At 40.9% G+C, this 26,228-nt stretch overlaps 1 protein-coding gene across 2 annotated transcripts in view; it reads right to left on the minus strand.

Moving 5' to 3' along the window:
• Positions 1-3,431: 3,431 nt before the first annotated feature.
• Positions 3,432-26,228, minus strand: part of SLC45A2 (solute carrier family 45 member 2) — a 39,087-nt gene continuing 16,290 nt past the window's right edge. Inside the window, exons 3-7 of one of the 2 annotated variants that reach the window (XM_032135583.2) lie at positions 21,063-21,388; positions 11,741-11,884; positions 10,710-10,833; positions 5,987-6,198; positions 3,432-3,681 (exon numbers count right to left, since the gene is read on the minus strand). In XM_032135583.2, coding sequence (XP_031991474.1) covers positions 3,457-3,681; positions 5,987-6,198; positions 10,710-10,833; positions 11,741-11,884; positions 21,063-21,388 — 1,031 coding nt within the window. In that variant the 3' untranslated portion in view covers positions 3,432-3,456. Of the gene's footprint in view, positions 3,682-5,986; positions 6,199-10,709; positions 10,834-11,740; positions 11,885-21,062; positions 21,389-26,228 lie in introns of those variants that run through there. The other variant, XM_032135585.1, reaches the window with a different exon arrangement.

Here is a 26,228-nt window from a genome sequence, read left to right on the forward strand (position 1 = left end):
TATTTGTCTGGGGAAAGGAAATTTCTTTTGCCAGAAAGAATATGTCATTGGCATACTGAGAACAAATACTTAGATTTCAAAATGTGGTTAAAGACTTTGAAAATTGGATTATATTTATTCATTCAAACCTCAGGGAGTTGAGTTCAATGAGTATTTGCATATTTGTGTGTGTGCGCGCATAAGTGCCCTGTGGTTGGTTAGGGATGACTACATTTGACTTCTTGGGAGTTCAATAAGATGGCCCTCAGCTATGGGTCACCTTTCCAGCTGGCCCATCTATTCATTCCCAAATCTTCACACGTCAGAACAGTTTTTGGAGAAATGAACAGGAAATAAACACTGAACCCTGGAGAGGATTCCATTTCTAAACCTTGCAAAGGCCAAGTACAGGTAAGGGAAATAAGAGAGGTAGCTTGTCGCTGTTTCCTTCCTAATGCTGAGAGCTATGTGCCATGAAGCCCTCCAAGCATTTACCCATCCTCATCCCACACAATGGCGTTGGGAGCAGGTGTTTTCCCTGATGGCCTCTCTAAATGAGTCATTAACTTATTTCTCCAGGATGGATAATGGCAGGGGGATGGGAGGGTGGAGTAGAGAAGAAGGGGTAGTTTTGTATATATTGTGTAAAAAGAATGAGATTGTTTCATTTGGGAGTGAATGTACTAATAGAACACAGGGGGACCTGATTGGGAAGCAGAAAATGAAAAGGGAGCAAGGCTTGGAGGGTGATAAGCAAAAGAGCATGCTCAAGCCAGAGAAGACAGCCTAGCTGGGTCTGGAAAGCACCAGTGATCTGGAAAGAATGGGACAGACACACTGCAGGAGCCTGGATAAGGAAGCTGCATGCCCTGCAGGTGACGAGGTTGAGCAGGGAGCAGGAAGAAGTGGCCACTTTAGCATAAACCCCTGCCCTCTATTGTTCCCCCCAACATATACACCAGAAGTGGCCAGATTCACAGGGGCATTTCAGATGCCTTGCTCCACACCCCTAGCACTGCCTCAGTCACAGGTATAAGAACCAGGTAGCTGCAGAGAGTGGGTTCTTTAAGCACAAAGGAGGCAATGGTAGAATGGACGCAACAAAGTGGAAGCCCAAGCAGCAGCAGGAGGAAGAGAGAGCGTGTGAGATATCAGGGATGCCACTGCCTTATGAGACACTTGGGGAGGCTGGGAAGGAGAAGGAGGCTGCAGCACAGAATGAAAACAAATGGCTCTTTGCTCCTAGGCTGGCCGACTTCAGTAGATACAGTCCTTAGACCTGGGCAGCCAGCTCATTAGAGGAGACCCTGCTCTGCCCCTGCCCCTCCCCACATGGCAAGGATTGCACAGGACCTTCTGGAGCCTGTGCCCCCCTAGTCCTCCCACCTGCTAGATTATGCTTGGGTAACTGAGACCTTGGAATTTCTTGTCCAAATGGCCCTGAGTCTATTTACAAGGAATCCATGGGTTCTTTCTTGAGTCTATCCTCCAGATGGAATTCCATGCCACTGAGTCTGTCCACCCTTAAGTGGCTAAGGGTGGTCGTTTGCAGGAGCGGTAGAGAGTGGAGACAGGTGGGAGGCTGTGGATGTGCTGACGCCAGCATGCACACAAGGACTCTACACTGCCTAGGTAGAGAGAGGAGTGGGGGAAGCAGCGAAGAGGGATGGGCTGTGGATCACATGCCTCCATTCGTGTGCCAGACACCAGGCAGAACCAAAGTGGCTGGGTTCAAAGCGCAGCTCTGTCACTTAAGAATTGCGTGGTTTCAGATAAGTTATATCTTTCTGCCTCCATTTCTTTATCTAAAAAATGGAGAGTGGTAACAGCACTCACTCCCACAATTGCTGTGTTAACGTTAAAACATTTATAATAGTGGTAAAGACTCCATAAATGTCATGGTTTGTGTTTTGTGGTTTGTTTGTTTGTTTTGAGACCAGGACTCGCTTTGTCTCCCAGGGTGGAGTGCAGTGACAAAATCACAGCTCACTACAGCCTCGACCACCCAGGCTCAAGCAATTCTCCCAATTCAGCTTCCCCAATAGTTGGGACTACAGGCATGCACCACTATGTCCAGCTAATTTTTAAAATATTTTTTGTAGAGAGAGGATCTCCCTATGTTTCCCAGTCTCATCTCGAACTCCTGGCCTCAAGGGATCCCCCTGCCTTGGTCTCCTAAAGTGCTGGGATTACAGGTATGAACCACCATGCCTGAACCAATGTTACATATTATTAATCATCACAACTCTCTGAGATAGCAATTCTTATCCCAAATGTATAGATGAGCAAGTGTGCCTTGGGGAGATTACATAGTTTACTGCTGAGCGGCAAAGCCAGGATTCAAAACCAGCTGATTCCAAAACATGATTTTTATTAAACTATGCTGTCTCTCAAGGCTGCTGAACACCTCACCATGGGGCAGTTGAAGGGGTATGGTTAGAGAAAAACTGCTTAGCCTGGAGAAGAGAAGATCATGGGAGAAACAGGGGGCTGTTTTTTGAAAGACTTTCACATCAAATCCAGAGGACAAAACACGGGTGCAGACTAGAGAGAAATATTTTTACTGTGTCAGTGAAATGAACTATTTTAAAGTGGTGAATTCTCCAGCATGAGATGTTTGAGTAGACTTGTTAGGGGTATCATAAAGTAATAGGAATTAATTATAAGCAAATTATGAATAAATTAATATCAGAGAATAAATCATTAGCGATTTTTGAATATTTGTGAATTCGATGAAATATATGATTCCCCAATATATATGGACCCCTGGCTAAAAAAAAAAAAAATCAGATCACTTCACAGAACACATCCAAGCATTGTATATGGAATTAGTCTGCTTCTGAGGTCTCAGCAAGGTTTGTAATGCCCTGTGAAAAGCAGCTCCTGCCTCTTCCACCTTTGCACTGAGATGCTACCACCCACACTTACCCCTTGCCACTGATGCATGGAGGCATAGTCCAGGCAAACGTTGCCTGAAATATGGGGACCGTTGTGCAGAGGATTGGTTTAAAGTGAGAGGTGGGGCGGGCGCGGTGACTTGTGCCTGTAATCCCAGGAGTTTGGGAGGCCAAGGCAGGCGGATCACGAGATCAGGAGATCAAGACCATCCTGGCTAACGTGGTGAAACCCCATCTCTACTAAAAATACAGAAAATTAGCTGGGCATGGTGGTGGGTGCCTGTAGTCCCAGCTACTTGAGAGGCTGAGGCAGGAGAACGGTGTGAACCCGGGAGGCGAAGCTTGCAGTGAGCCGAGATCGTGCCACTGCACTCCAGCCTGGGCGACAGAGCAAGACTCCATCTCAAAAAAAAAAAAAAAAAAAAAAAAAAGGGAGACAGAGGTGGGCAGATTCCATGGCTGAAATCACAATACTGGGCGTCCAACGGGCGGACCCTAAGATTCAAAGCTGCACAAAATGTTAACTTCCTGCCATGTGCTTCACTGTGTCTGAGGTTAGGGTCATTGTCTCTTTATCCACCTAATCCACGTATCTAACAAAGAGAGCCACAAAGCAACAGCCTATCAGTGCCACCGCAGACGCTGTGATCACCACGACGACGACGGTCCCAGCTGTGTTGACCAGAAAGCCCAGGCCACCTCCAACCAGGATCTGAGCCAGCTGCACCATGCATGTGAGGGTGGCGCAGTCCATGCCCTTGCCTCTCACACTGTTGTCTGGGTCCCCTCCTGGGGCCTGCTGCCTCTGCAAAGGAAGCACAGAACCATCATTTGACCTACAGGGAACTGTCATTTAGGGCACAGGTCGGCAAAATTTTTCTGTGACCAGCCAGATAGTAAATATCTTTGGCTTTGTGGATTATACAGCCCTGGTCATAACTACTCAACTCTGCTGTTGTAGTGCAAAAGCAGGGGCAATGTGGAGCTGAGTTGGCTTTCCAATATATATTGATGGACATTATTAGCATTTGATTTCATGTAATTTTCATGAATTGGTGATGTGGAACTGAACTGAATATTGATGGGTATTAGCATTTGATTTCATGTACTTTTCACCTGTCACAAGATATTAACCTTCTTTTGAACTTTTTTTCAATCATTTAAACAATTAAAAGGAATTCTTAGCTCGCAGACTGTACAAAAACCAGTGGCAGGCCATAATCAATACAATGTAGTGGATACTTAATAAATATCCCATTCTTTTTCTTTCTTAGTGTTAAAAATTCAAAGATTTTAAGAAGGATGTTGAATTGCTGATGTCCTTAAGAGAAGCAACTTTAAAAAGCATTTCAATCTTTCAAAATATGGTTGCTACCTGATTAATATAATAATGTTTGGTTAATGTTTGATATTTGGTCTGAACTGGTCGATAACTTTGTCATTTGTTGGGTGTCTCTTATGTGCTGGGCCTGGGTTTTTTTTTTTACCTATTACTGTATTTCAACCTCACCACCTCCTTAGATGCACATGTTATTATCATTACCCCCATGGTAACAATTATAATACTAGCTATCACATTTTGAATCTTTGTCAGGTGCTAGGGGGCACTATGCTAAGCACATCCACTATCTTGTTTGCTTTTCTGTAAGGTAAATAACATTCTTTCCATTTGCCTCATGAGAAAACTGAGGGCCTGCGAGCTTAAATGATGATTTCCTACACTATTAGGCAAAAAAAAAGCATTATGCTGAAAAACACATATTATCCTTTGAATAAGAAAGGAAAATAAGAAAACAGATTTACATTTGCTTGGTTTTTATTTAAAAATGCTGGAAAGATTAACAAAAAACTAGTAAGAGTGGTAACATGTTGGGGCTGGAGGGAGATAGTAAATGGTAAAGGGAGCACACAGTGTGCACTTTTGTGTATCATTGTGAATATATTATCTCACCTAAAAATGAACTCATTCTAAGTGCTACCTAATAAGTGAGTAAATAACATCCCCAGTGTAACACAGCTTCCAAGTGTGAGAGGCAGGATTTGAATCCAGGTTTCTCTGAGCCTGAAGCACAGGTTTTCTTCCCCCAACACCATGTAACACTCTCCTTGTAGGGATAATTTTTTATGATGACTGTCCCATTAGCAGCAACACCCCTGTCATGCACTAAAACCTTGGTGACAATGTTTGTCAGAGGATGAGGAAAGCCACAACTCTTTTTTGAAAGGTTTTTACTCCTGGTGCGCCTCTGCCCTGCTGCCGGATCAGATGATGAAAAACATGGCCAGAATTACAGTCTCATGGTTATATGTTCAGTGTTTTTGCAGTTTCATGCTGAGCTGGATTAAACTTGGAGCTTTCTCTGTAGCTTTTATATCATTGCTCCAGTTAAGGAACTGTAAGCCTATTTTCATGGGAAGAAAGTTGCAAATTTTGATAAGAAGAGGTGGTAATTTTAGAGTGGAAATACTAACTCTGTTATAAGCACTGCATAGGCGCTTGTTCACTAGTTGAGTTCCAAGGTTTACATAGCGCAGGTCCCCCTCAGGGCAGCAAAGTGGGGATTACCACCCATGATTCCAGCTTTCCTTCTCACACATGGGGTCTGACTTACAAAATCTGGACTCCATTGCCTAGGACTTTCCTACCCTCAACAAATAATGCCAAGAAATTCCACCATGTACCTCTGCAAGTTGGGGGTAGGGAGACCCTTATTGTGGGTATCTAGAAATGCTGCAGGTGGCACCAGGGAGACCTGTGAGGTGGTTATAGAAGACCTGGGTCCCCCTTTTTTGTCTTTGTGTAATTGTGGGCTGGTTTCTCAGCCTCACCAAGCCTTCTTTTTCTAATCAGAAAAATGGGTGTAACACTTCTTGCCCTACAGCTCCCTAAGTGAGCAGGGGATGAGAATAAGGAGGACAGGAGAGCTGGACTGGGCTGGGCTGGTGAGCATGCCTGTACCAGATCATGGTTGCAGTTGGTTGGGCATTTGACTGCTGCTGTTTCATGAACCCTTATTTTCCAGCTCTGCTCTACACATTGCTACCAAATCCTCCCCAGCCTTCAGATGAGTCTGGACGTTACCCAAGGCAGAGGTTCAATGACAGCACACCTCCTTTTCTTCCTCGCGGTGGTACTCAGTAATGAGGTTAAAGGGCACGGTGTACAGGGTGCTGGACATTACACCAAACAGGCTGCACAGGACCAGGGTGGAGTAGACATTCGGGAAGAGCCCAATAAATCCCGTCCCCAGGCCAAACAGCAAATATCCCGTGAAGTAAAGACCCTTTAATCCAATGTAGGATACCAAAACTTTCTGAAAGTCTGTGGGAAGAAGAGAGGGAGAAATTACAGCTGGCAGTACCTCATAACATTTAATAATTTCAGACAATCCTTTCTTCGGAAGATTCACTTTTTTAGATGTCCTTTGATACTGAGCCAGGAACAAAAGAATCCCCTTATCTGTGGGTTGAAAACAGCTGGCTTTTGGAACCATTTTAAAGACCTTTGCATAAAGGACAGCTTGAAAATGCCTTGGCCGGCTGATTTTTTTTCTACAAAGAAGAGTCTGGCACTGTTTAGCAGACAGCTGGATAGCAAAAAGAAGCAAGAAAGGTGGTGGAAAATCTGACCTAACTATGGGAACCTGGGGCTTCAAGAAAAGTGTGGGTTATTCTGAATCAGATGGGCTGTGGCCTCATAGGACCAAAATAATAATACAGGCCTATCTTGGCCCTATGACCCAAAGTCAGGTTGGGGAAAATTGAAACAACCAAAATTTACAGAATGATCTAAGTCATTCATAATTTCTTAGCCCCCATCTGAATGGAGTCTGCACACCTGAGAAGGAGGTAAAGGATGCTCAATTATCTGAAGACACTTTCCCTGACTTGCCAATCCTTCCCAGACTGGTAAGGGGCTCCCACAGCACCCAGCATCTCCTCATCACTGGCTCCCTAACTCTTGGTAAACAAGTTCCTTGACTTCTCAAAACCCCAGCTTCCTCATCTGAAAACTGGGAATAATAAAACCATCTTTTGGAGTTGTTGCCAGGATCAAGTGAGATGAAGTGTCTATGAAATCACCCAGCCGAATGCCTAGCATGTAGAAAACATCCAGTTAAGCAACAAGACAGGCTGAGCTGGAGACAGTTGACTCTTAACTGGGTTCCTCTTCTAGCAGGTCAACTTGGCTTGCTTATATCAGTATAGTGGCAGAGCTAATTTTTAAAAATGAAAAATTCTGCTTTAAAGCATTTTACAAGGTTTTCCACAATGGCAAGGAAAATCCCTAAATTGTTTTTATCTTCCTTTCTTAATCAGTTGTTTTTAATCCACACATTCCTCATCTCTTCCCTGCCCCATTCTCCTGGAACACAAGAATCAGGGGATAAATAACAGATACTTGAAATGTGGCTATTCAAGAATGACATTTTCCATATCTATTCATATAATTATTGGACGGACACCTTGTAGAGAAGCAACCTTATTTGCAGTACATTTGAATCAATTATGAAACTAAACACTGTCTCACACTGATGGAAGACAAAGCTCTGGAAATGACAAGTGGGCAACATTGCTTCCTCTATTAAACTTATACCATGACTGGAGGAGTGTTGTTAAGGTTGAGAATACAAAAATGAGAATAAAGCTAGATCAGTTTCTGCTTGCTTAATAATTATATTTATACAGAAAATGTAATCTAAGGTGTCTCAATACCTAAAAGATACCATCAATACCCACTGGGTAAATGCTCTTATCCAAGTGTGTATGCCAGCAGAGGAGAAGGCAAAGCAGGATAAAGAGGTATTTGGAAACATAAGTAACTTCAGTACAAAGACTGAAAGTCTGGCAAAGAATACTTATTCACAAAGATAATTCAGTGAACTTCAGGGCCAAGCTTGCATTGCCCTCTGATGGGTCTGATACCCAGTGGTAGTCATATCCTTACACGATGCCTCTCTTCAGGACTGGGGGGAAATTATAGATTTAAGCACCAGTTATGACTAGTAGTGTATGATATTGTGGTATGAACAATTGGCCATATCTTAGTACTCAGTGTTGTTATTCTAATTGGTATACGTGTACCTGCTGTATACAAAAGGAGCTTGGAAACAAGTCCCTATCAGCATTCTCCACCACAGCAGCCAGATTGTCCTGCCAACCTCCACGTGGATAGAAACTCTGAATCTGCTCCTGATGTTATGTGATGAATCCAAAATAGAGGGTAATATAGTGAGCTCTGGAAGGAAAGGAAAGGATTGATTCTGCCCAGAGTGGGTTGAGGTGCAGGGGGAAGAAAACTTAAATGATTTGACTGAGGAAGTAATATTTAAGCTGGGTCTAAAAACATTATTAGAAGTTGTCTAGTTGGGGAAGTAGAAAGAGCAGTTCAGGTAGAAGAAACTAAAAGCAGCGGCAAATACCCAGAGATGAGAAAGTCTGCATAGTGGGTCATTGAGGGTGGTTAATTGATATGGGAGTGAAAGAGGGCAAAGTATGAACTAGGCCAAACTGTGAAAAGCTCAGGAATTTGACTTTATCCTACGGGCAGGGAGAACCCCTAAAATCCTTGAGCAGAGCTGGCTGGTATTTTATAAATAAAATGTTGATTTGAATTTACAGTGGTAGGGATCCCATAGATTTACACATTAATAAAACTTTGGAAAACTATTCAACTAATAATTTCTTTTGTAACTGGAAAGGCTTTTAACTAGAAGGGACCTAAAAATAACATGCTTTAAAGTTTCAAATGTCATAAAATTTATGCAGACAAGACTAATAGAATGTTATCTAGTAGGAGTTCCCTGAGGAAAAATAAGTTTAGATCGACACATTTTTTTCTGACAAAGATGAAGGTAGGGCTGGATGTAGTGCCTCATGCCTGTAATCCCAGCACTTTGGGAGGCTGAGGCAAGAGGATCACTTGAGCCCAGGAGATTGAGACCAGCCTGGGCAATGCAGGGAGACCCCATTTCTACAAAAAAAAAAAAAAAGAAATTTAAATTAATAAGCCAGGCAGAGTAGCATGTGCTTGTTTTGGTCCCGGGTACTCAGAGGGCTGGGACTTGCTTGAGCCCAGAAGGTTGAGGCTGCAGTGAGCCATGATCATGCCACTGCACTCCAGCTCAGGTGGCAGAGTGAGACTTTGTCTTAAAAAAAGAAGAAAAACAAAAAAAAAGAATGAGGGTAGTAGTAAATAGTCCCCTCGGCCCTTGAAATCATGAAGGACTTAAGCTGGATAATTTACTAAACCCTTTTAGTCTAACACTCTTTTATTCTATTTTAAGTGCTTGAAATCTTCCTCGTGGAATTTTTCTTAGTTTGCATGCACCAAGAGGAATAAAAGAGTTTGCTAAATAAATGTAATCTTTAAGCGCTACTATTTGAGTATCCTAAATTTTAAAATAATGAATGTTGTGGTTATGTGGTTATTGGGCTCATCAACTTCTTGCATGTTTACGTGAGGTCCCCTTTTCCCAATTGCACTCAATTTTTAAGAGATCTTGAGGCAGGTTTCCTGCTGTGCTGTGGCTAGGTAAAAGGAAGAGAAAGAGGCGCTCACATACATCCACCCTTTCCCCTCACAAGAAGCAGGCTGACAGTGACAGAGTGAGCCCCCCTGAGAATGGTAACAGGGATTCTCCCGATCTCTTCCCACTTCCTTCACCCAGGCGTTATCCCTGCTGTCCCCTGGACGTGTCCAAAGGCCAGAGCCCTGAGCTGGGGGTCAGTTATTCTTACAATCTTGCAGAAGAAGAGCTCTTTATAAGAGCTCTTTATAATTAGGAGAACTGCATACATTTTTCAGGCCAGACTTTTCACTTAATTCAATGCATACAGAGCTTGGAGATACCCACACACACAGTAGCAAGTACAATGCAGCCTGTGCGATGCCCTGGAGTTGTAGCACAGCCACCTGGACTTATGTAAAGACAGCAGCGGAAATCCCTTTGTTCAGTGTCTTCACAGCTGCAACTTAGGTAAGTGGAGGTTAAGAGGCTCAGAAAAGCTGGCACCTGGGAAGGAAAGCCAGCTGTCCCCAATCCTGGTGTGTTGCTCCTGTAACCCACCCAGCTACACATCTGAGCTAAGGTCATTTTGCATGCTGACTTTGTCACCTGTCATATTAATATCGCTTCTCTTCTGTATCATCTACAAATCTGATAAGCCTATCTATGAAATGCCACCAATGATCCTGCTCCAGTAGAACATGAACCTGCTGGGACTCATTCATCCAACACTTCATCTTGTAAAGAGTCCCTTTTATTTTCCAGAGAAACTTGATCAGGAACCCACTGGTTCCAAGAACAAAGTAATCAGTGAGGAAAATGACACCTAGAATTCATGATGAAAAAAGGATGCTTTATATGGTCCTTTTAAGGTAACAGTTTTTCCTGACGTCCACAGATTTATTAAGAATCTGATTGTTTTTTTTTTTTTTCTTGAGACGGAGTCTCACTCTGTCGCCCAGGCTGGAGTGCAGTGGCGTGATCTCGGCTCACTGCAAGCTCCGCCTTCAGGGTTCACGCCAGTCTCCTGCCTCAGCCTCCTGAGTAGCTGGGACTACAGGCGCCTGCAACCACGCCCGGCTAATTTTTTGTATTTTTGGTAGAGACGGGGTTTCACCGTATTGGCCAGGATGGTCTTGATCTCCTGACCTCGTGATCCTCCCGCCTCAGCCTCCGAAAGTGCTGGGATTACAGGCGTGAGCCACCACGCCCAGCCTAGAATCTGGTATTTTAAACAGTAGGAAATACACATAGAAATATCAAATCCAAGTTATGCTAGACCAGAACATTTTAGAAGACATCCTTAGGAGAGAGAGAGACTTACAAGAATAAAGTGAGGAAAACACGGAGTTGATGCACAAGCCCCAACATCCAACCTCGACTCCTCTTTGGTAGATGAGAAACTCCGTGGAGTTGTGTGCACTATAGGGATCCCCGTGGTACACAATCTGAAAGAGAGATTGGAGGCTGTTGAGGTACAAATACAATGTAGTAAGAACCCCTTCTCATGCACTCTGCTTCTCCACCCCTGGGGAACAAATGTCCCTGCCTGAGGGACCCTTTCTAGAGTACAGAGCTGAGGCTGTCATGACCAAGTCGCCCCTTCCATCCTATCACATCTTCATGCAAGGACCTATCAGAAATCTAATGCTTGCCGCATCAGATCTCAACAACACTCTCTCAGATCCTTAACATTTCTCCTTCCATCTCACAGCTGGCCCCACCTGACTCAGGCAATCCCACCACTCATCTTCTGCTACAGCCAATCGGCTTCTGACTCATCTCCACGCGAGCCATTCCTGTTCCTGCTTGGAATGTTTTCTCCCTCTCTAATATTCCTCTAACTCCTACTCACCCTTCAAGGCCCAGACCATACTGCACCTCCTTTTTTATTTGTATTTATTATTATATTTTATTTTTTAAGGGACGGGGTCTTGGTGTGTCACTCAGAATGGAGTAGAGTGGCACAATCATAGGTCACCGCATCCTTGAACCCCTGGCCTCAAATGATTCTTCCACCTTGGCCTCCAAAAGCACTGAGATTACAGGCATGATCCACCATGCCCAGCCTGAACCCTGCCCCTCCTTTTTGAAGCCTGCCATGGTTGCTACAGCTCACATCAATTTGCCCTATTTGTTGTTTTTGATTAAATACTGGCAGGCTCCGTAGTGTCCTCTAGTTGTCCGGGGTATAGTAGCATGTTTCCAGACCTGTCTGTAAGCCAGCTTCTTGATAGTACCCTTTCCTACATTCTTACTGTGCCAATCTTAGAGGATAGCCCAGAAGAACCTCAACAGGTGTTAATGGAGGAAATGATGTGTAACAGTGAGTGTGTGCACAGGCACGTTCATTACCTGGCCCATGAAATCTGTGAAGAACAGCATGTTGGACAGGAAGGCCGTCCATCCAATGAGGTGGCTGATGCAAAGGTAGCGGTAGTGAGAAGGCATGCTCACCAGTGCTTTCAGCAGTGACTTTAATGTCATTGCCCTGCGAGTCTGAAATAAAACATGAAACAGAGGTGAGATCTTCACTGCAGAAACTCAGCCAGCAAAGGGAGCCAGAGCACATAGCCATGTTATGTATTTGTCAGTCAGCCATCCCACAAAGTGTCACTTTTCCTGGACATGGAACAAGGTTTCCATGGAGTAGACTCACAGGAGGTATTCTGTTAAGCATGAGTGGCTGCTTAGCAGTTTCAGGCCCAGAATGAGGCTTTGGACCCAAGGGCAAAGGGAATGAGAATAGTGCTAGCTTCAGGCCAAGGTGTAGGAGACATTGAGCATCCTATCTCTGAATGACAGAACTGTTGTACAAGGACAAAGCTCACAGACATAAGCCAGCTCTTAAATGATTATAATTCTTGGGTCTCTTAACTGTGAGAGCATAGTAGGCAAATCCAAGATGTCTGTCATGATCTTGGTCTCCTAATGTCATCCCTGTGATTATGTGCTGTTACATGGCAAAGGGATTTTGCAGATATATTAATAATTAAGGTTACTAATCACTCACCTTGAGTTAATTGAAAGGGATATTACCTGGGTGATCCTAACCAAATCCCATGAGCCCTTGAAAAGTATAGAATTTTCTCCAGCTGATAGTAGAAGGGAAAGTCAGAGCAACTCAAAACACAAGAAATGCCTGCTTTGAAGGTGGAGGAAGCCACATGAAAAGAACCTGAGAGTGACATTTAGGGGCTGAGAGCAACTCCAGGCCAACAGTCCACAAGAAAGCAGGGACCTCAGTCCTACAACCACATGGAACTGCATTCTGCCAACATCCTGAATGTGCTTAGAGGCGGGCTCTTCCCACTGAGCTTCCAGATGAGAATACAGCTCTGCTAACACTTTGACTTCAACCTTGTAAGACCCTGTGCAGAAAACCTAATGCAGCTTACCTAGGCTTCTGATCTACAGAACAGTGAGATAATAAACTGATGTTGTTTTAAGCAGCTAAGTTTGTGAAAATTTTTTATTCATTAGAACATTAATACAGAGAGCCAGTCAGCTCCCTGTTCTTAGCCAGATGTCTCCTCCCAGGTTATTTCTCTGAATCCTAATGATAGCAGAAACATGTTAATGAGCCCTACATTGAGTTAGAAGTAAGAACAATGTAGAACTCAAATATATATATTTATACACACACACACACACACACGAAGGGTCTTCAATGTGTTAATGGAAAATACATATTATGAAAAAATTATTCATGGATTCCAAAAATTTTTTTGAAGCAAAATAAACTCATGCTAACTTGTTATAGCATGTCTGAAGAAGATTTAGTTTGAGGTACTAAGAAGGATAAGACATCAGTTTGCAAAGAGCCCCTAACAGAGCAACATGAATTCTACTAAAATTGAAGCTAGAATAAACATCAAATTAATGGTGAAGCTTCGGTGGAAGAATCGTGAAACACTGATTTTTTTTAAGTTTATGAAGACAATGTCCCAAAGAAATCGGCAGTTTACAAATGGATAACTCATTTTAGGAAGGCACCAGATGGTGTTAAAGATGAAGTCCTCAGGGGCAGACCATCTACATCAGTTTGCAAATAAAAAAGTTAATCTTGTTTATGCCCTTATTGAAGAGGACTGACAATTAACGGCAGAAACAATAGTCAACACTGTAGACATCTCAGTTGGTTTAGTTTACACAATTCTGACTGAAAAGTTAAGGTTTAGCAAACTTTCCACTCAATGGGTACCAAAAGTATTGTGCCCAGATCAATTGCAGACAAGAGCAGAGCTTTCAATGAAAATTTTAAACATGTAGGATCAAGATCCTGAAACATTTCTTCAAAAAGTTGTAACAGGAGATGAAACATGGCTTTACCAGTATGATCCTGAAAACAAAGCACAATCAAAGCAATGGCTACTGAGAGGTTGAATTGGTCCAGTCAAAGCAAAAGCAGACAGGTCAAGAGAAAAGACCATGACAACAGTTTTTTGGGGATGCTCAGGCATTTTGCTTGTTGACTTTCTGGAAGGCCAAAGATTGATAATATCTACTTACTATGAGAGTGTTTTGAGAAAGTTAGCCAAAGCTTTAGCAGAAAAACACCCACAAAAGTTTCACCAGAAAGTCTTTGTCCACTGTAACAATGCTCCTGCTCATTCCTCTCATCAAACAAGGGCAATGTTGTGATAGTTTTGATGGAATATCTTTAGGCATCAACCCCACAGTCCTGATTTAGCTCCTTCTGACTTCTGTTTCCTAATCTTAAAAAATCTATAAAGGGCACCCATGGTTTTTCAGTTAATATTGTAAAAAAGACTGCATTGACATGGCTAAATCTCCAGGATCCCCAGTTCTTTAGGGATGGGCTAAATGGCTGGTATCATTGCTTACTCTTCTAAGCAATGAACTCAATGGAGCTTATATTAAGAAATAAAGTTTATTCTTTTTAATTTTTATCTTTTCATTCTGTTTTTCCATTAACTTTAGGAAGGCCCATCCCATACACATATATGTAAAAAATGAATATATAGGCCCCGATTCTTAAATTTAGATTTAAATTAGGTTAAAACTAGAAGCTATAGTTTTTCTGGCTTCAGAAACATTGAGAGAATGAGAAACTTTAAACTATTGATACAACTGTTTTGAAATACAAAGAATGATAATAGCTTTTAGCATCTTGTCATATAAGAGAAGAAAGAAACCTTGGGAATATTAATTGATTAGCTTCCCTGAAGACACTGAGACCATAAACATCAGACACGATTTGGTAATGGGTCTTTCTTGTCATATTTTTATTTATTCCAAATCATGACATTGAGTACTGGCTAGTTTATAAGACAGTCTACTGAGATTTTCTATTTTAACTGTAACAGCATATTTTTTATACTTCTTAACCTTATGTAATCATGCTTTTTACTTCTTTGTTGTGGAAAATTATATTCACCCATTTTAATTTTGTTGTGTAAGTTGATTTTTTAAAATTCATCAGTCTTGCAGTATCTAGCCCACTGACCATAACTATACTCATTTTCTGATAATCAGTGTTAAACACTATAGACATTTCCCTGGATTGAAGGAAAATAACTGTTTTTCTGCAAGTAGAATATGGCACCTGTAAAAATAAATGATTATAACCGAAATGAAGTGCAGAATTACTACTTTTTCCTCAGCCACAGAAAGAAGCAGCTAACAATAGCCCAAGAAACAACAGCCTGGTTTTCATACCTCCAACTAAATGGTTTATCATCACTTTCCTTCCTCTCTTTCTAAAAATGCAAAACTGAGAAAGTGAATCTGGCCAGCAAGCATTCAGCCTCACTCTAAATATTAATATATGCTTCTGACTTATACATAATTTTCAGCTTGCTTTCATTGTTAGCCTAATTTCTCCTTTCTTCTAAAAATAAATATGAGCTTTTGAAATGTGCCTAGTATTTCTGTAAAAGCTGGGAGTGTAAATATTCAAAGCCCCTTTGCATATTTTAACTCAGAATAAAAACCCAGCTGGGATATTATTCCTGACTCATCAATTCCTTGGTAAAACCCTTTCAATGGTTCTGAAACCTTGGGAGTTGTTTTACCACATTTATTTTGCACCACTCTCAGCTGGAGACTGGGTGGTGATGAATTCACAAGCGAAAAAGGTACAGAGTCATCAGGGAGAAAGAAAACTTCACAAACACACCCTCAAAAGGAGACTATTTAAATGTTAAAGGGAGCAATTGATGACATGGAGGAATTGGAGATAGATTTTATGAGATCTGGTTTAAACTCCTGAAATAATTCAGCCCTCTTGCCATTAAAAAAGAAAAATTTGTTCTTAAATTACACAGCCACTCTTATTTTGAAAAGCAATGTCTTTGGCAAGCAATGACAGCCCTGCAGCCTTGGCCCTGACCCTGGGGAAGTGCAGACTTCCTTTGCTTAACTGGAGACCTCCCAGGGCACACATTTGGAAGAAAAGTACAAATCCATGGCTTTGAGAGTAAGATGTATTACTCTGTGCTTTATTCTTACTTTATCTTTTTGTCTTATTTTATTTGCTTATTTATTTATGTTTTTAGAGGTGGGGTCTCACTCTGTTGCTCTGACAAGTGTGTAGTGGCATGATCACAGCTCACTGTAGCATCAAACACTTGGGTTCAATGGATCCTCCCACCTTGGCCTCATGAGTTGCTGGTACTACAGGAATGAGCCACTGCACTGGTGTCAATTTGTTTTTTAAACCAAATAACAAGATCATTCAGAGTCTACAAAATTTTTCATGCTGTCCCTACTAGAGAGTTCTTTGTATCTGTCGTATTTATCTTCGTACTCGTGTAGGAGTTCCATGCCTTTCAAAAGGCTTCCACTCAGTTGATTTCATTTGATTCTCACAGCAGCCTCTGAGTGGATGGGACAACCCCTGTCCTATGCGACTCTTGGAGCGGGAGTCCCAGTCTATTGAAGGGGACATCAAAGAGGCAGATAATCTATCAGGGTGTTATCTATTATCACGTATATACTTATCTTTAGTAAAACCCCACCTTGTTTTGTTCCCCAAACCACCACATTATTTTTTAATTTTCACTTTCACATTATTTGATTACCTTTTTCCTTATTTTTTATATATTATAGAAATTTTGGATGTATTGCAGGATTTAAACATAGAAAAATTAAAGCTTCCTGTGAGCCTATCATCCAGACTTTTCATTTTTGGTATATTTCCTTTCCATTTTTTCCTCTATGTATGCAGCTTTGTTTTTTCCCAAAATAAAGATGGTTTTGTGTATGTAATGTATATTTTACCTGATATATTTTTAGTAAACCTTTAGAAACATACATTTTTAATGACTGCATGAATGTCATCATATAGATATTCCATGATTCTTTGGCTGTCCTGCATAAATGCACAAAGGGCTCCAGTCCAACTAGTAATCTTAGAGTTCTGGTTTGTTGGTGAAGGAGGGGCAAGGAGAACAGGTATTCTCCGCCAGGCAGCCTGGTGTAGGGAAAGGGGGTTGAGTCCAGGCGTTAGACCTAAAATCTCAAATTTTCTCCACTTGTGTGATCGAGATAAAATGAAGGCTTTATCCCAATGACCTCGTAGTTCCTCCTTGCACTCCTACAGTTATGAAAAACATTGCACTCATCCTAAAATAGGAGCTACTATTGGAATCAGATGAATAGATTACTCTCTTTGACTGTATTCTCCTAACAAGTGGCATGGGGAGAGGCAGATTGATGCGCTGTGGCAACTCAACTCCAAAGCAGTCATGTTGATAGAATGAGGCCTCCTTTCAGCAGATCATACTCAACCATTTTGCCAATTCAAACATAAGCAGCGTTGAAGTTTACTTTTGCATTTGTTTTGGAAAAATGCTAAGCAAATGAACAGAGTAAACAATACTGGAGGAAGCACTTGATATCAAGGAAAAACTACTTACAGACTTTTATAACTAACAGCTAAGACGCATTGCTTTTATTTATATACATAACTGTATACCAAAAAAATGAGGTTTTCTACTGACTATACGTAGCAAAAAAAAATTCCTTAAAATACCATTAAAATAAAGTACAGTTTTTAAATTTTGTAAACCACTTAGCTAAATGTAATGTGGTATCCTAGATTGGATCAGAAAAAGGATATTACCCAGGAATGGGATTGCTGGATCAAATGGTAGTCCTACTTTCAGTTCTTTAGGGAATCCCCACAATCTTTTCCATAGTGGTTGTACAAGTTTATATCCCCACCAGCAGTGTAGAAGTGTCCCCTGTTCACTGCATCCACGTCAACATCTATTTTTTTTTTTATTATGGACATTCTTGTGATATATATATATATCTCATAGTTTTTTTATTCACTCGTTGATTGATGGGTATTTAGGTTGGTTCCACGTTTTTGCAATTGCAAATTGTGCTGCTGTAAACATGCTTGTGCAAGTATCTTTTATATATATGATGGAATACTACTCAGCCATAAAAGGAATGAATAAATGGCATTCACAGTGACCTAGATAAGACTGAAGAATAGTATTCTAAGTGAAGTAACTCAGGAATGGAAAACCAAACATTGCATGTTCTTACTCAAAAGTGGGAGCTAAGCTATGAGGATGCAAAGGCATAAGAATGACACAATGGACGTTGCGGACTCAGGGGGTAAGTGTGGAAAGGGGATGAGGGATAAAAGACTACAAATTGGGTGCAGTGTGCACTGCTCAGGTGATGGGTGCACCAAAATCTCACAAATCACCGCTAAAGAACTTACTCATGTAACCAAACACCACCTGTTCCCCAATAACCTATAGAAATACATTTTTTTAAAAAAGGACATTAGTAGAAAAACTGGTGAAATTCAAATAAGTCTGCTGTTTACCTAACAGTATTGAAGCGGTGTTAATTTCTCAATTTTAACAAATGTACATGGTTCTCTATGATGTTAACATAAGAGAGAAGCTGGCACAGCATAGATAGGAACTCTCCCTACTATCTGCAACTTTTTTGTAAATCTAATTAAACTTTGATTAAGAAAGCAAAATAACACATAGGCACCCTTTGCTAGGTGACAACTCCATGGGGTAGAACAAGGGCTGTGGTGTTCACTAGTCTTCTGATGCTCAGCACTGGGTCTGGCAGGGGTAATTAATAGCTATTGAATGAATAAAAGAATGCACAAGTGAATGAACCATGCACACAGTGCAACTCATTCCAAGAAATCTTATTATCCACCCAAATAAACCCTCCTGGGTACCTCTTTATTCCCTGTAGTCAGCAGCTGGATTAATATCAAAAACAAAAAGCAAACCAAAAAAAAAGTTAACATCAAGGAGTCCTCCGCCCCACTAATTTTGATGGACCTCCATCATCTACCTAATAAAATTTTAGTTCCTGTGCTGGCATTCAAAAGCTTCCAAAATCTGTCTCCAATTTGCTTTCCTAACTTTATTTCTAAAGTTACAAACTCTATGATCTATGGTACCACTTATACTTTTTACAAATATGCTTCATGCTTTAAAAAAATTTTTTTTATATCTGTGGCTTTGCTGATGCTCTTCTGTCAGAAATATTTTTCCCCCAAAATCTCTATTCAAATCCTATCATTCAAGGCACAACTCAGGGATGATCTCCTCCATGATGCCTGTCTCCATTTATTTAGGCACAATCCTTCCCTCTTTAAAACTAAAGGCAATTGCTATTATGCCATTTGTGGCCACCTTGGAAACGTGCCATTTGTGTCACCTACCAGAGAAAACACAGTTGATCGACAGCCCCGAATCCTGCCTCTCTGGATCCACTGTTCCTGTTCCTGCCAAGAAACTCTGTTCCTATACCTGTTCCTGCCAAGGTTACCCCTTTCCTGGCTGTTCCCAGATAGTGACTAACAAGACGGGGGGTATTAGTGTTAGCCTTTTCCTACAAGAGTTGGGACTCCTGTAAGGAGCAACTTTGGCTGGAGGACTCCTGTTTGGCCTGGGTGAAGCTTTCTTGGAACTTCACTGCATCTGAGAGGCTTCCTACCCTATCCTCTTTCCTTTCCTTTCTCCTTTCACAGGTGTTTGACTTGCATCAAGATAAGAAGACTATCCCTTCCTATTTCTGCTTTCTCCACTTTATCTTTCATGCTGTTTTCTCCAATGAATCTCTTACATGTCAAATCCTATCTTGGTGCCTTTTTAAAAGATCTGAACTGATACATTGTTTCTACAGCATTTACCATGTTCTATCACGGATTATGAGTCATGGTATAAATGGCTTATGCCACCTGTTAGGCTGCAAATTCCTGGGCATAGAGACTGGACATTTGTCAGTTTTATGGTCCCCTAATATCTAGTACAGTGCTTTGCGCATACTCCGTATCCCAAGCTGTTTGTTAAATGAATAATGATTATAATGTGTTGATATATTTATGTGAAGTTTGAAAAAGTGTCTTTGTATGCTTTATCTTAGCTGAACATCCTAATAATCCTAGAAAATAGACTGGCCAAGCCAACAAAAGAAGTTGACCTCACAGGAAGGTGAGATTCACTGAGCTTGTCTGAAAGTTGTTAGAGTCCAGTTTTGTGTTCCCTGTTTGTGCTTAAAGCACTCTAGCGTTTTGCCAGGGTCATAATAACAAGACCTAAACCCGACAGCTTACTATGTGGTAGCAAACACTCTAATAACTTTACAAGGATTAGCCCCTGCAACCTGCACAAAAGCCATGTAGGTAGATGGAATTATTTTATCATTTAACAGAAATGTAAATGCCCAAAGTCATGCAATCCAGAGGTGGTATAGCCAGGATTTAAGCACTGTGCTCTTAATCTTTAGGTTACCCTATAGCAAGTAGCTACTTGTGATTCACTGAATGAATAACACAAGTCAGCAGCTACAGGAACCAAGATTTGAACTTAAGTCTTCTACAACCTTTTGTCAATCAAGAAATCCTTTGTTCTATATCCCTGAGGTTTTGGCGTTCAATTTTAGCTTGAAGGAAAATGCAATTATTTCATCAGTGTTGTCCAATAGATCGTTCTACCATGATGGGAATGTCTTACATCTGCACCGTCCTATATTTTAGCTACAAGCCCTATGGGGCCTTTGAGCATTTGAAATGTAGCTAATGCAACTGAAGAAATGAAGTTCTAATTTTATTTTTATTTTAATTTAAATAGTCCCATGGGATTATTAGCTACTACATTGCTCAGCTTAATTCTAGTCTCTTCTCTGATCATTTCGTCTGAACGTGGTCTCATTTCTCTGGCAGTTAGTTGAATTTTATTTCAAATTTTAAGCTGACAAATTCACTGTGCAGTTCACTGAAAATGAACTAAAATATGCAATCAGCTCATGACAGGCAAATTCAATATGCCCAACTCAGTCACCAACCCAAGGATGCTACCATTTGGAGGAAAAAAATTTCTAATTTATGATTCTAATCTAAGAGGATATTTCTTCTGGCCTAAGGATGATTATAGGCTTCTCTTGTGGCCTAGCCGTTCTCAACTGGCTTCATCTTCCCTGGTTGGATGCTCTGAGACGAGTAAAAGACAGGAGGACCAGAGGAAAATGCAGACCTTTTTCTTTGAGATATAAAATTTTAATTCCAAGGGATGTTAGCTACTGGGCATTTGGGAATTCAATTAGACTCCAAGAAACTCTTCTCATCAAATAAACAGACAAAACAAAGAATTAAAAACAAAAAACAAAACAAAGAGCAAGAATATTTTTCCCATGTAAAGAAAAAAATGTTCATCTTTACCTGTTCAGCGTGATTTTTGTTTTTTGCTCCTTGCATTGCCAGCTCTGGATTTACATAACCATTTTTAACTTTCTCGATAGAACCATACTCGTACATTCCATCTGATGACAATGGAGGGTCCTGAGGGGTTTGCTGTGGGGGAATGCCCTTTGCAACATCTGTAAGTGGGGCTTCAGAGATACTGCACAGATGAACAATAAAACACAAAGTGAACACCAACGCAGAGAAGAAGAACATGACCTGGAATTCTGTACCCAACAGTCTTCCCAGTTCCAGATGGGCCCAGTCTATGGCACCCAAAAGGTAACCCAGGGCACCTCCAAAACCTGGAAAGCAAGAAAAGCTATGTTAGCATATTTAGCAAATTATCATTCATTTTCCTCATGCATAGACACTCCCCTTCAGTGGGAAAACTCCCTGAAGATAGCAGAGGCAGCCTGGATATGATTGGAAAAGCAATACAGCAAGAGGCTGAAAAACACAGAGCTGGGCAATGTGGGTTCAAGTTTTGCCTCTAGCATTTACTTGCTGTGACCTTGGGCTTCCTCACCCAGAACATGGAGGTAATAGTAAAAGAGTAACCTACTAGTAGGGTCATGATTTGAAAATACAAAGTGTTCAGGATGGGGCCAGACGCATAGCAAGGGCTTACTAAGTATTGCTACCATCAGAGATACTGTGACCTTTCCAAAGTGCATTCTCTAGACTGCTTTTGAACTTAAATTTCTGACCAGGAAAAGCCCAATTAAATTTCTGACCAGAAATTTTCTTAAATTTCTGACCAGAAAAAGAAAACCAATTTCTGGCAGCAATAAAATTAAATGACTTGTAGTTTCTCTATTATTAAGCTTCCTGGGATGACGTAAGCTTGCAAAGATCAAACACCCTCAAAAGCTGTCTTTCTTCCTCTATTAGAAGCTCAATGTACTTGTTCCCAGCTGATAGCTGGGAACAGGAAATAATGAGAACAAAAGTTTAAACATGAATTTTTAAAAATCCTATTATCATTTCACTGGACTCCAACCTGAGGTCTTTTTGGTGCTTGTTTTATCTGCTCAGGCTTAAACATAGTGTCACTTGAGGGATACTGAGGAAAGGCTCCTCAAAATCTATCCAACCCTAATTATCCGATATTTAAAACCCCATTATTAGTTATTCCTTTTTTGAGTTTCTGTTTTAAAATACACATATTCCTGGTATGGGCAAGAAATTACTCAGCACCAAAGTAGTAACTGTTCCTCAGATGTTCCTTCTGGTGCAGACATCAGTGACTTCTGATAAAGGTGGGTAGATAGCATGGTGGAGGAGGGCGCGGTGGACATATTATTAGCTACTATATTGCTCAGCTTATGATGTTGAGGGAATTAAAGAGTCAAGTGCCAGACACATCCTCTATATATGTCACAAACTTATGTAGGGCTGATCCTCTTGTCAAAATTCTTTAAACGTCAAACTCCCATCATGCCTACCAAGCACAATTTATCTAGCTGAGCAGATCAGCTTTCATCTTTGTTTTTGATTTTTTTGTGTGTGTGTATGAGTGAAGTCTCTACTTTATTTCTCAGATAAGGACAATATCTTCACAAGCTAGAGAATCAAGGAAGAAAATAGAACTAAAGGAGTTCCTCTCTAACCCTAAACATCTAAAGTTACATAAACCCTGACCTCAAGAACACAAACCTGAATGTCAAGTACCATGAATCCTAATTTATTCAAATTAGTGAGAGAGTAGACGATTTTGGTCACTTCATATTCTGGTTAGTTGCAATTTAACATAGAGACTATTTAAGGAGGACCAACAATCTAATTGGATTCCAAAAATAAAGCATCGTTAGCATGTTCTGAATGGTGAAGTGTTTTAAGGCAGAATTATAAGAAATTGTGGCCAATGGGGCACAGCGAAGCAAGACATATAGTCCCTGGAAGCGAGAAATTTATGGTCTAGTTATGTGTGATGAGCATATACATAAACAGATAAATGACAGATGATGGTGAAGTGCCCAGGATTTGAGAGAAAGAGAAGGTCCTGAAACAGCCACACTCTATGACTGATTCAGAAGAATATTCTGGGATTTGTGGTGCCTCTGGTTATCATTAGACAATGACTATTCAGTTGTGGAGATGCAGAAGGTATCAGAAGTCATGTGTCAAGCCAGGCAATTAACCAACAAGAATGTATTAAGTCTGCTCCCCAACCCGTTATGACAACCAAAAATATCTCTAGATATTGCCAAATATCTCTGAGGGAAGGAGGTTGAAAAGTGACCCCTAGTTTTGAACCCCTGACCTAAGTCAACCCTATGACAGACACACTCCTTTTTTGAAACTATCATTTGTAAACAGATCAAGGGTTTTCATATTGCCATTCAATTCTCTTATCACTTATGCCTCTATCTTTCAAATGTTTGTTCAACTGAGCATTACTGGTTGCCTCAGTTGGAAGAATGTAGAGCAGAAGACCCCTGCTCATTTGAAAGAATTGATATGTGAAATGAATCCTCCACTGTGCAATGGAATGGTAGTTTTACTTTATGGAAAAAAATATAAGGATATGCATATAATGATGGATTTATATTAGAGATTAATTTGGACAATTGAGTCCTGCAATTGGGGAGTTTCCTGATGCAGTTGCATGTCTACTGGTTTACTTTAGTTCAATAAACAAGTATCGAGCACTAAATATATGTAAATGACTCTACTAGCTTATAAACATAAAAAAGACACAGTTTCCCATTTTTTCCCCAGAAGGTGGTTTCAAGTGGGAGAAGCAGATAATGGGGGAAGCTACTTTGAAAATAGTAATAAATGATAAGCTAGAACTCAGAGCTGAGTACTCAGAGTACAGAGGAGTTTCGAAGAGTTAATTATTGGTGCTAATTAATGGTATCAAGGTGATGTCGATTATTAGTAAATCTGACAGGATTTCTCTCATTAGCAATGAAAGTTATAAGAGTTCAATAGATCAATGAATTCAAAAATTCTGGAGGTAGAAGGAGATTTGAAGAATTAGATCAGAAAGCTATGAGTTTTAGTGATTCTGTGATGGAAGACCACACAGAGGGAAGAAGGGATTTGGAATCGTGCCTGATTTCCATTCCCATCTTTGTGCTTTCTAGTCACATGCTCTTGGGCACTTCTCTGAGAAACAAGGGTGGTGCTGCCTCCTCATTTGAATTTAGTGAAGATTAATGCAAATAATCCATGTCAAGCCCCAGCACATACCATGGCAGAACCAGACCCAAAAGTGAGCTCCCTGCTGACTTCCTATAGTAACCCTAATTCCAAAGCCTCCCCTAGAAGCAGAAGATAGCTAATGCACTGAACTGGCTGAAGGCAGCCTGTGTGGAACTTGCTGAAAGCATTTATTCATTTTAGGCCCAGTGATTAGAACTAATGGATCATTCTGAGGGCTGAGACCTGGGCTTACCCCTGACCCTACTGTGGCATGTAGCAAGTATCAAGAAAGTAAAATATATCTCAAACTTGGAAAGTGTAAAAATTTCAACTGCTTGATTTTTAAAATATTCCTCTAGAGCAGCCTTCTTAAACTTTAATGTGCACGCAGATCATGTGGGCCCCTTGTTAAAATGCGAGTTCTGATTCTGAAGGTCTAAGGTGGAGCCTGAGATTCTGCATTTCTTTCAAGCTCACCACTGACACCAATGCTGCTGGGCCAAGCATCACTCTTTTCAGTGGCCAGGTGACAGCAGTTTCCAACTAATTTCCTTTCTCGAGAAGTGGTACTTTGTTGTCACAGGATATTTGACCCACAATTCATAACTGATAAAGCACAGTATTTTCAGTCCTGTAAAATTAAGGTAGTTTGCAGATATGAATAGGATTTTTGTAGCCTGGTAGGGAAATTACTCCAAAAGTATTACAGAGGGGTTATACTTTTATTGTCTTGTAGAAGGTTAACCAGGTTCATATTTAGTCTAGCATTTTTTATTTTGCTAGACACACACACACACACACATACACACACACACACATTTCCTGCAAGAACCTGGGGGAAACTCTTCTTATATCTTCCCCATTGGTTCCTTTATTAATGTGTTAATTTAAAACCTTGACATAATCTATAACTTAGAGAATTATTAGCACTCTCTTATCTTAGGGAAGGGGGCAAAAAAAAAAAAAAAACCGGAAAGACTGTCTTATTTGTCCCAAAGCTACTGTTTTGAAGTAATTGTAGCTGCAAGTTACAATAGTACAACAGGACATGCCAGGAAAGCAAAGTGGGCCACTGGGGCAATTATCCTAACAGAATATTAAGACACTGGAAAAAAATATTTAAACTTTATCTATTTGCTGCCTCAGATATGATGAGGGCCAGTAGAGGGCTGTAGGAATTCATTAAAGGCCTTTCTTTTGCTTCTTCTGCTTAAGCCAAGGGTTTTACCTTCAAAGACAATCTCCCCAACAAAACCTAATTGCGGTACGATAAAGGCTGATAGTTTTACCATTTTACCACCTCCCACATCTACATCCAGACTGTAGTTACCTCTGCTGCCAAAATCAGCCTCTGTGAGGCCACTGGAATCAATCACCAGGCTATTGGGCAAGCCATAAGCCAAAGCGTTCGGAGGACATCTGCTGCCACATTAGATAACAAGCTTTTACAAAGAAGGGCCAGAAGTGGTCCAGCTGGCGCCTTCCTCACCAAGCCAGGCTGTGTTGTCAAACTCAGGAGAATAAATGGCTTTAGAAGACAGATGTCATATTTCATAAGTAATGATGCAACTGAACAATGGCCCATCCTGGAAGAAGTCCAAATATATAGAAATATGTAAAAAATTGTCTTTAGTCCACAACTATGATAGTTAAAATGGGAAACTGGGAAACTGTCAGTACCAAGGAATCTAAAGGACGAAAGGAAACTTAAGAGAGTCCATCTAAATCAAACTCTGCACCTACCATCTGCCTCTAATTGCCTGCAGGCATCAGGTGTGTGGCTTAGCAAGCTCAGCACCAGGGCTGACACGGCTCAAATCATGAGAGCTAGCTATGTGCTGTTTGCTACTTTACCTCTGAAGGAGGACAGACTAAAGAACGCCCATCTTCCTATGGGGTTCATGAGAAAGTCGTTCTGATTCTTTTCTACATGTTGAAAAAAATAGCAATGAAAGTGTCAGATTAGGTGCATGCTTCCTACCTATGCCCACC

Source organism: Hylobates moloch, unplaced genomic scaffold (genome assembly GCF_009828535.3).
Source record: "Hylobates moloch isolate HMO894 unplaced genomic scaffold, HMol_V3 SCAFFOLD_17, whole genome shotgun sequence".
In the NCBI taxonomy this organism is placed as follows: domain Eukaryota; kingdom Metazoa; phylum Chordata; class Mammalia; order Primates; family Hylobatidae; genus Hylobates; species Hylobates moloch.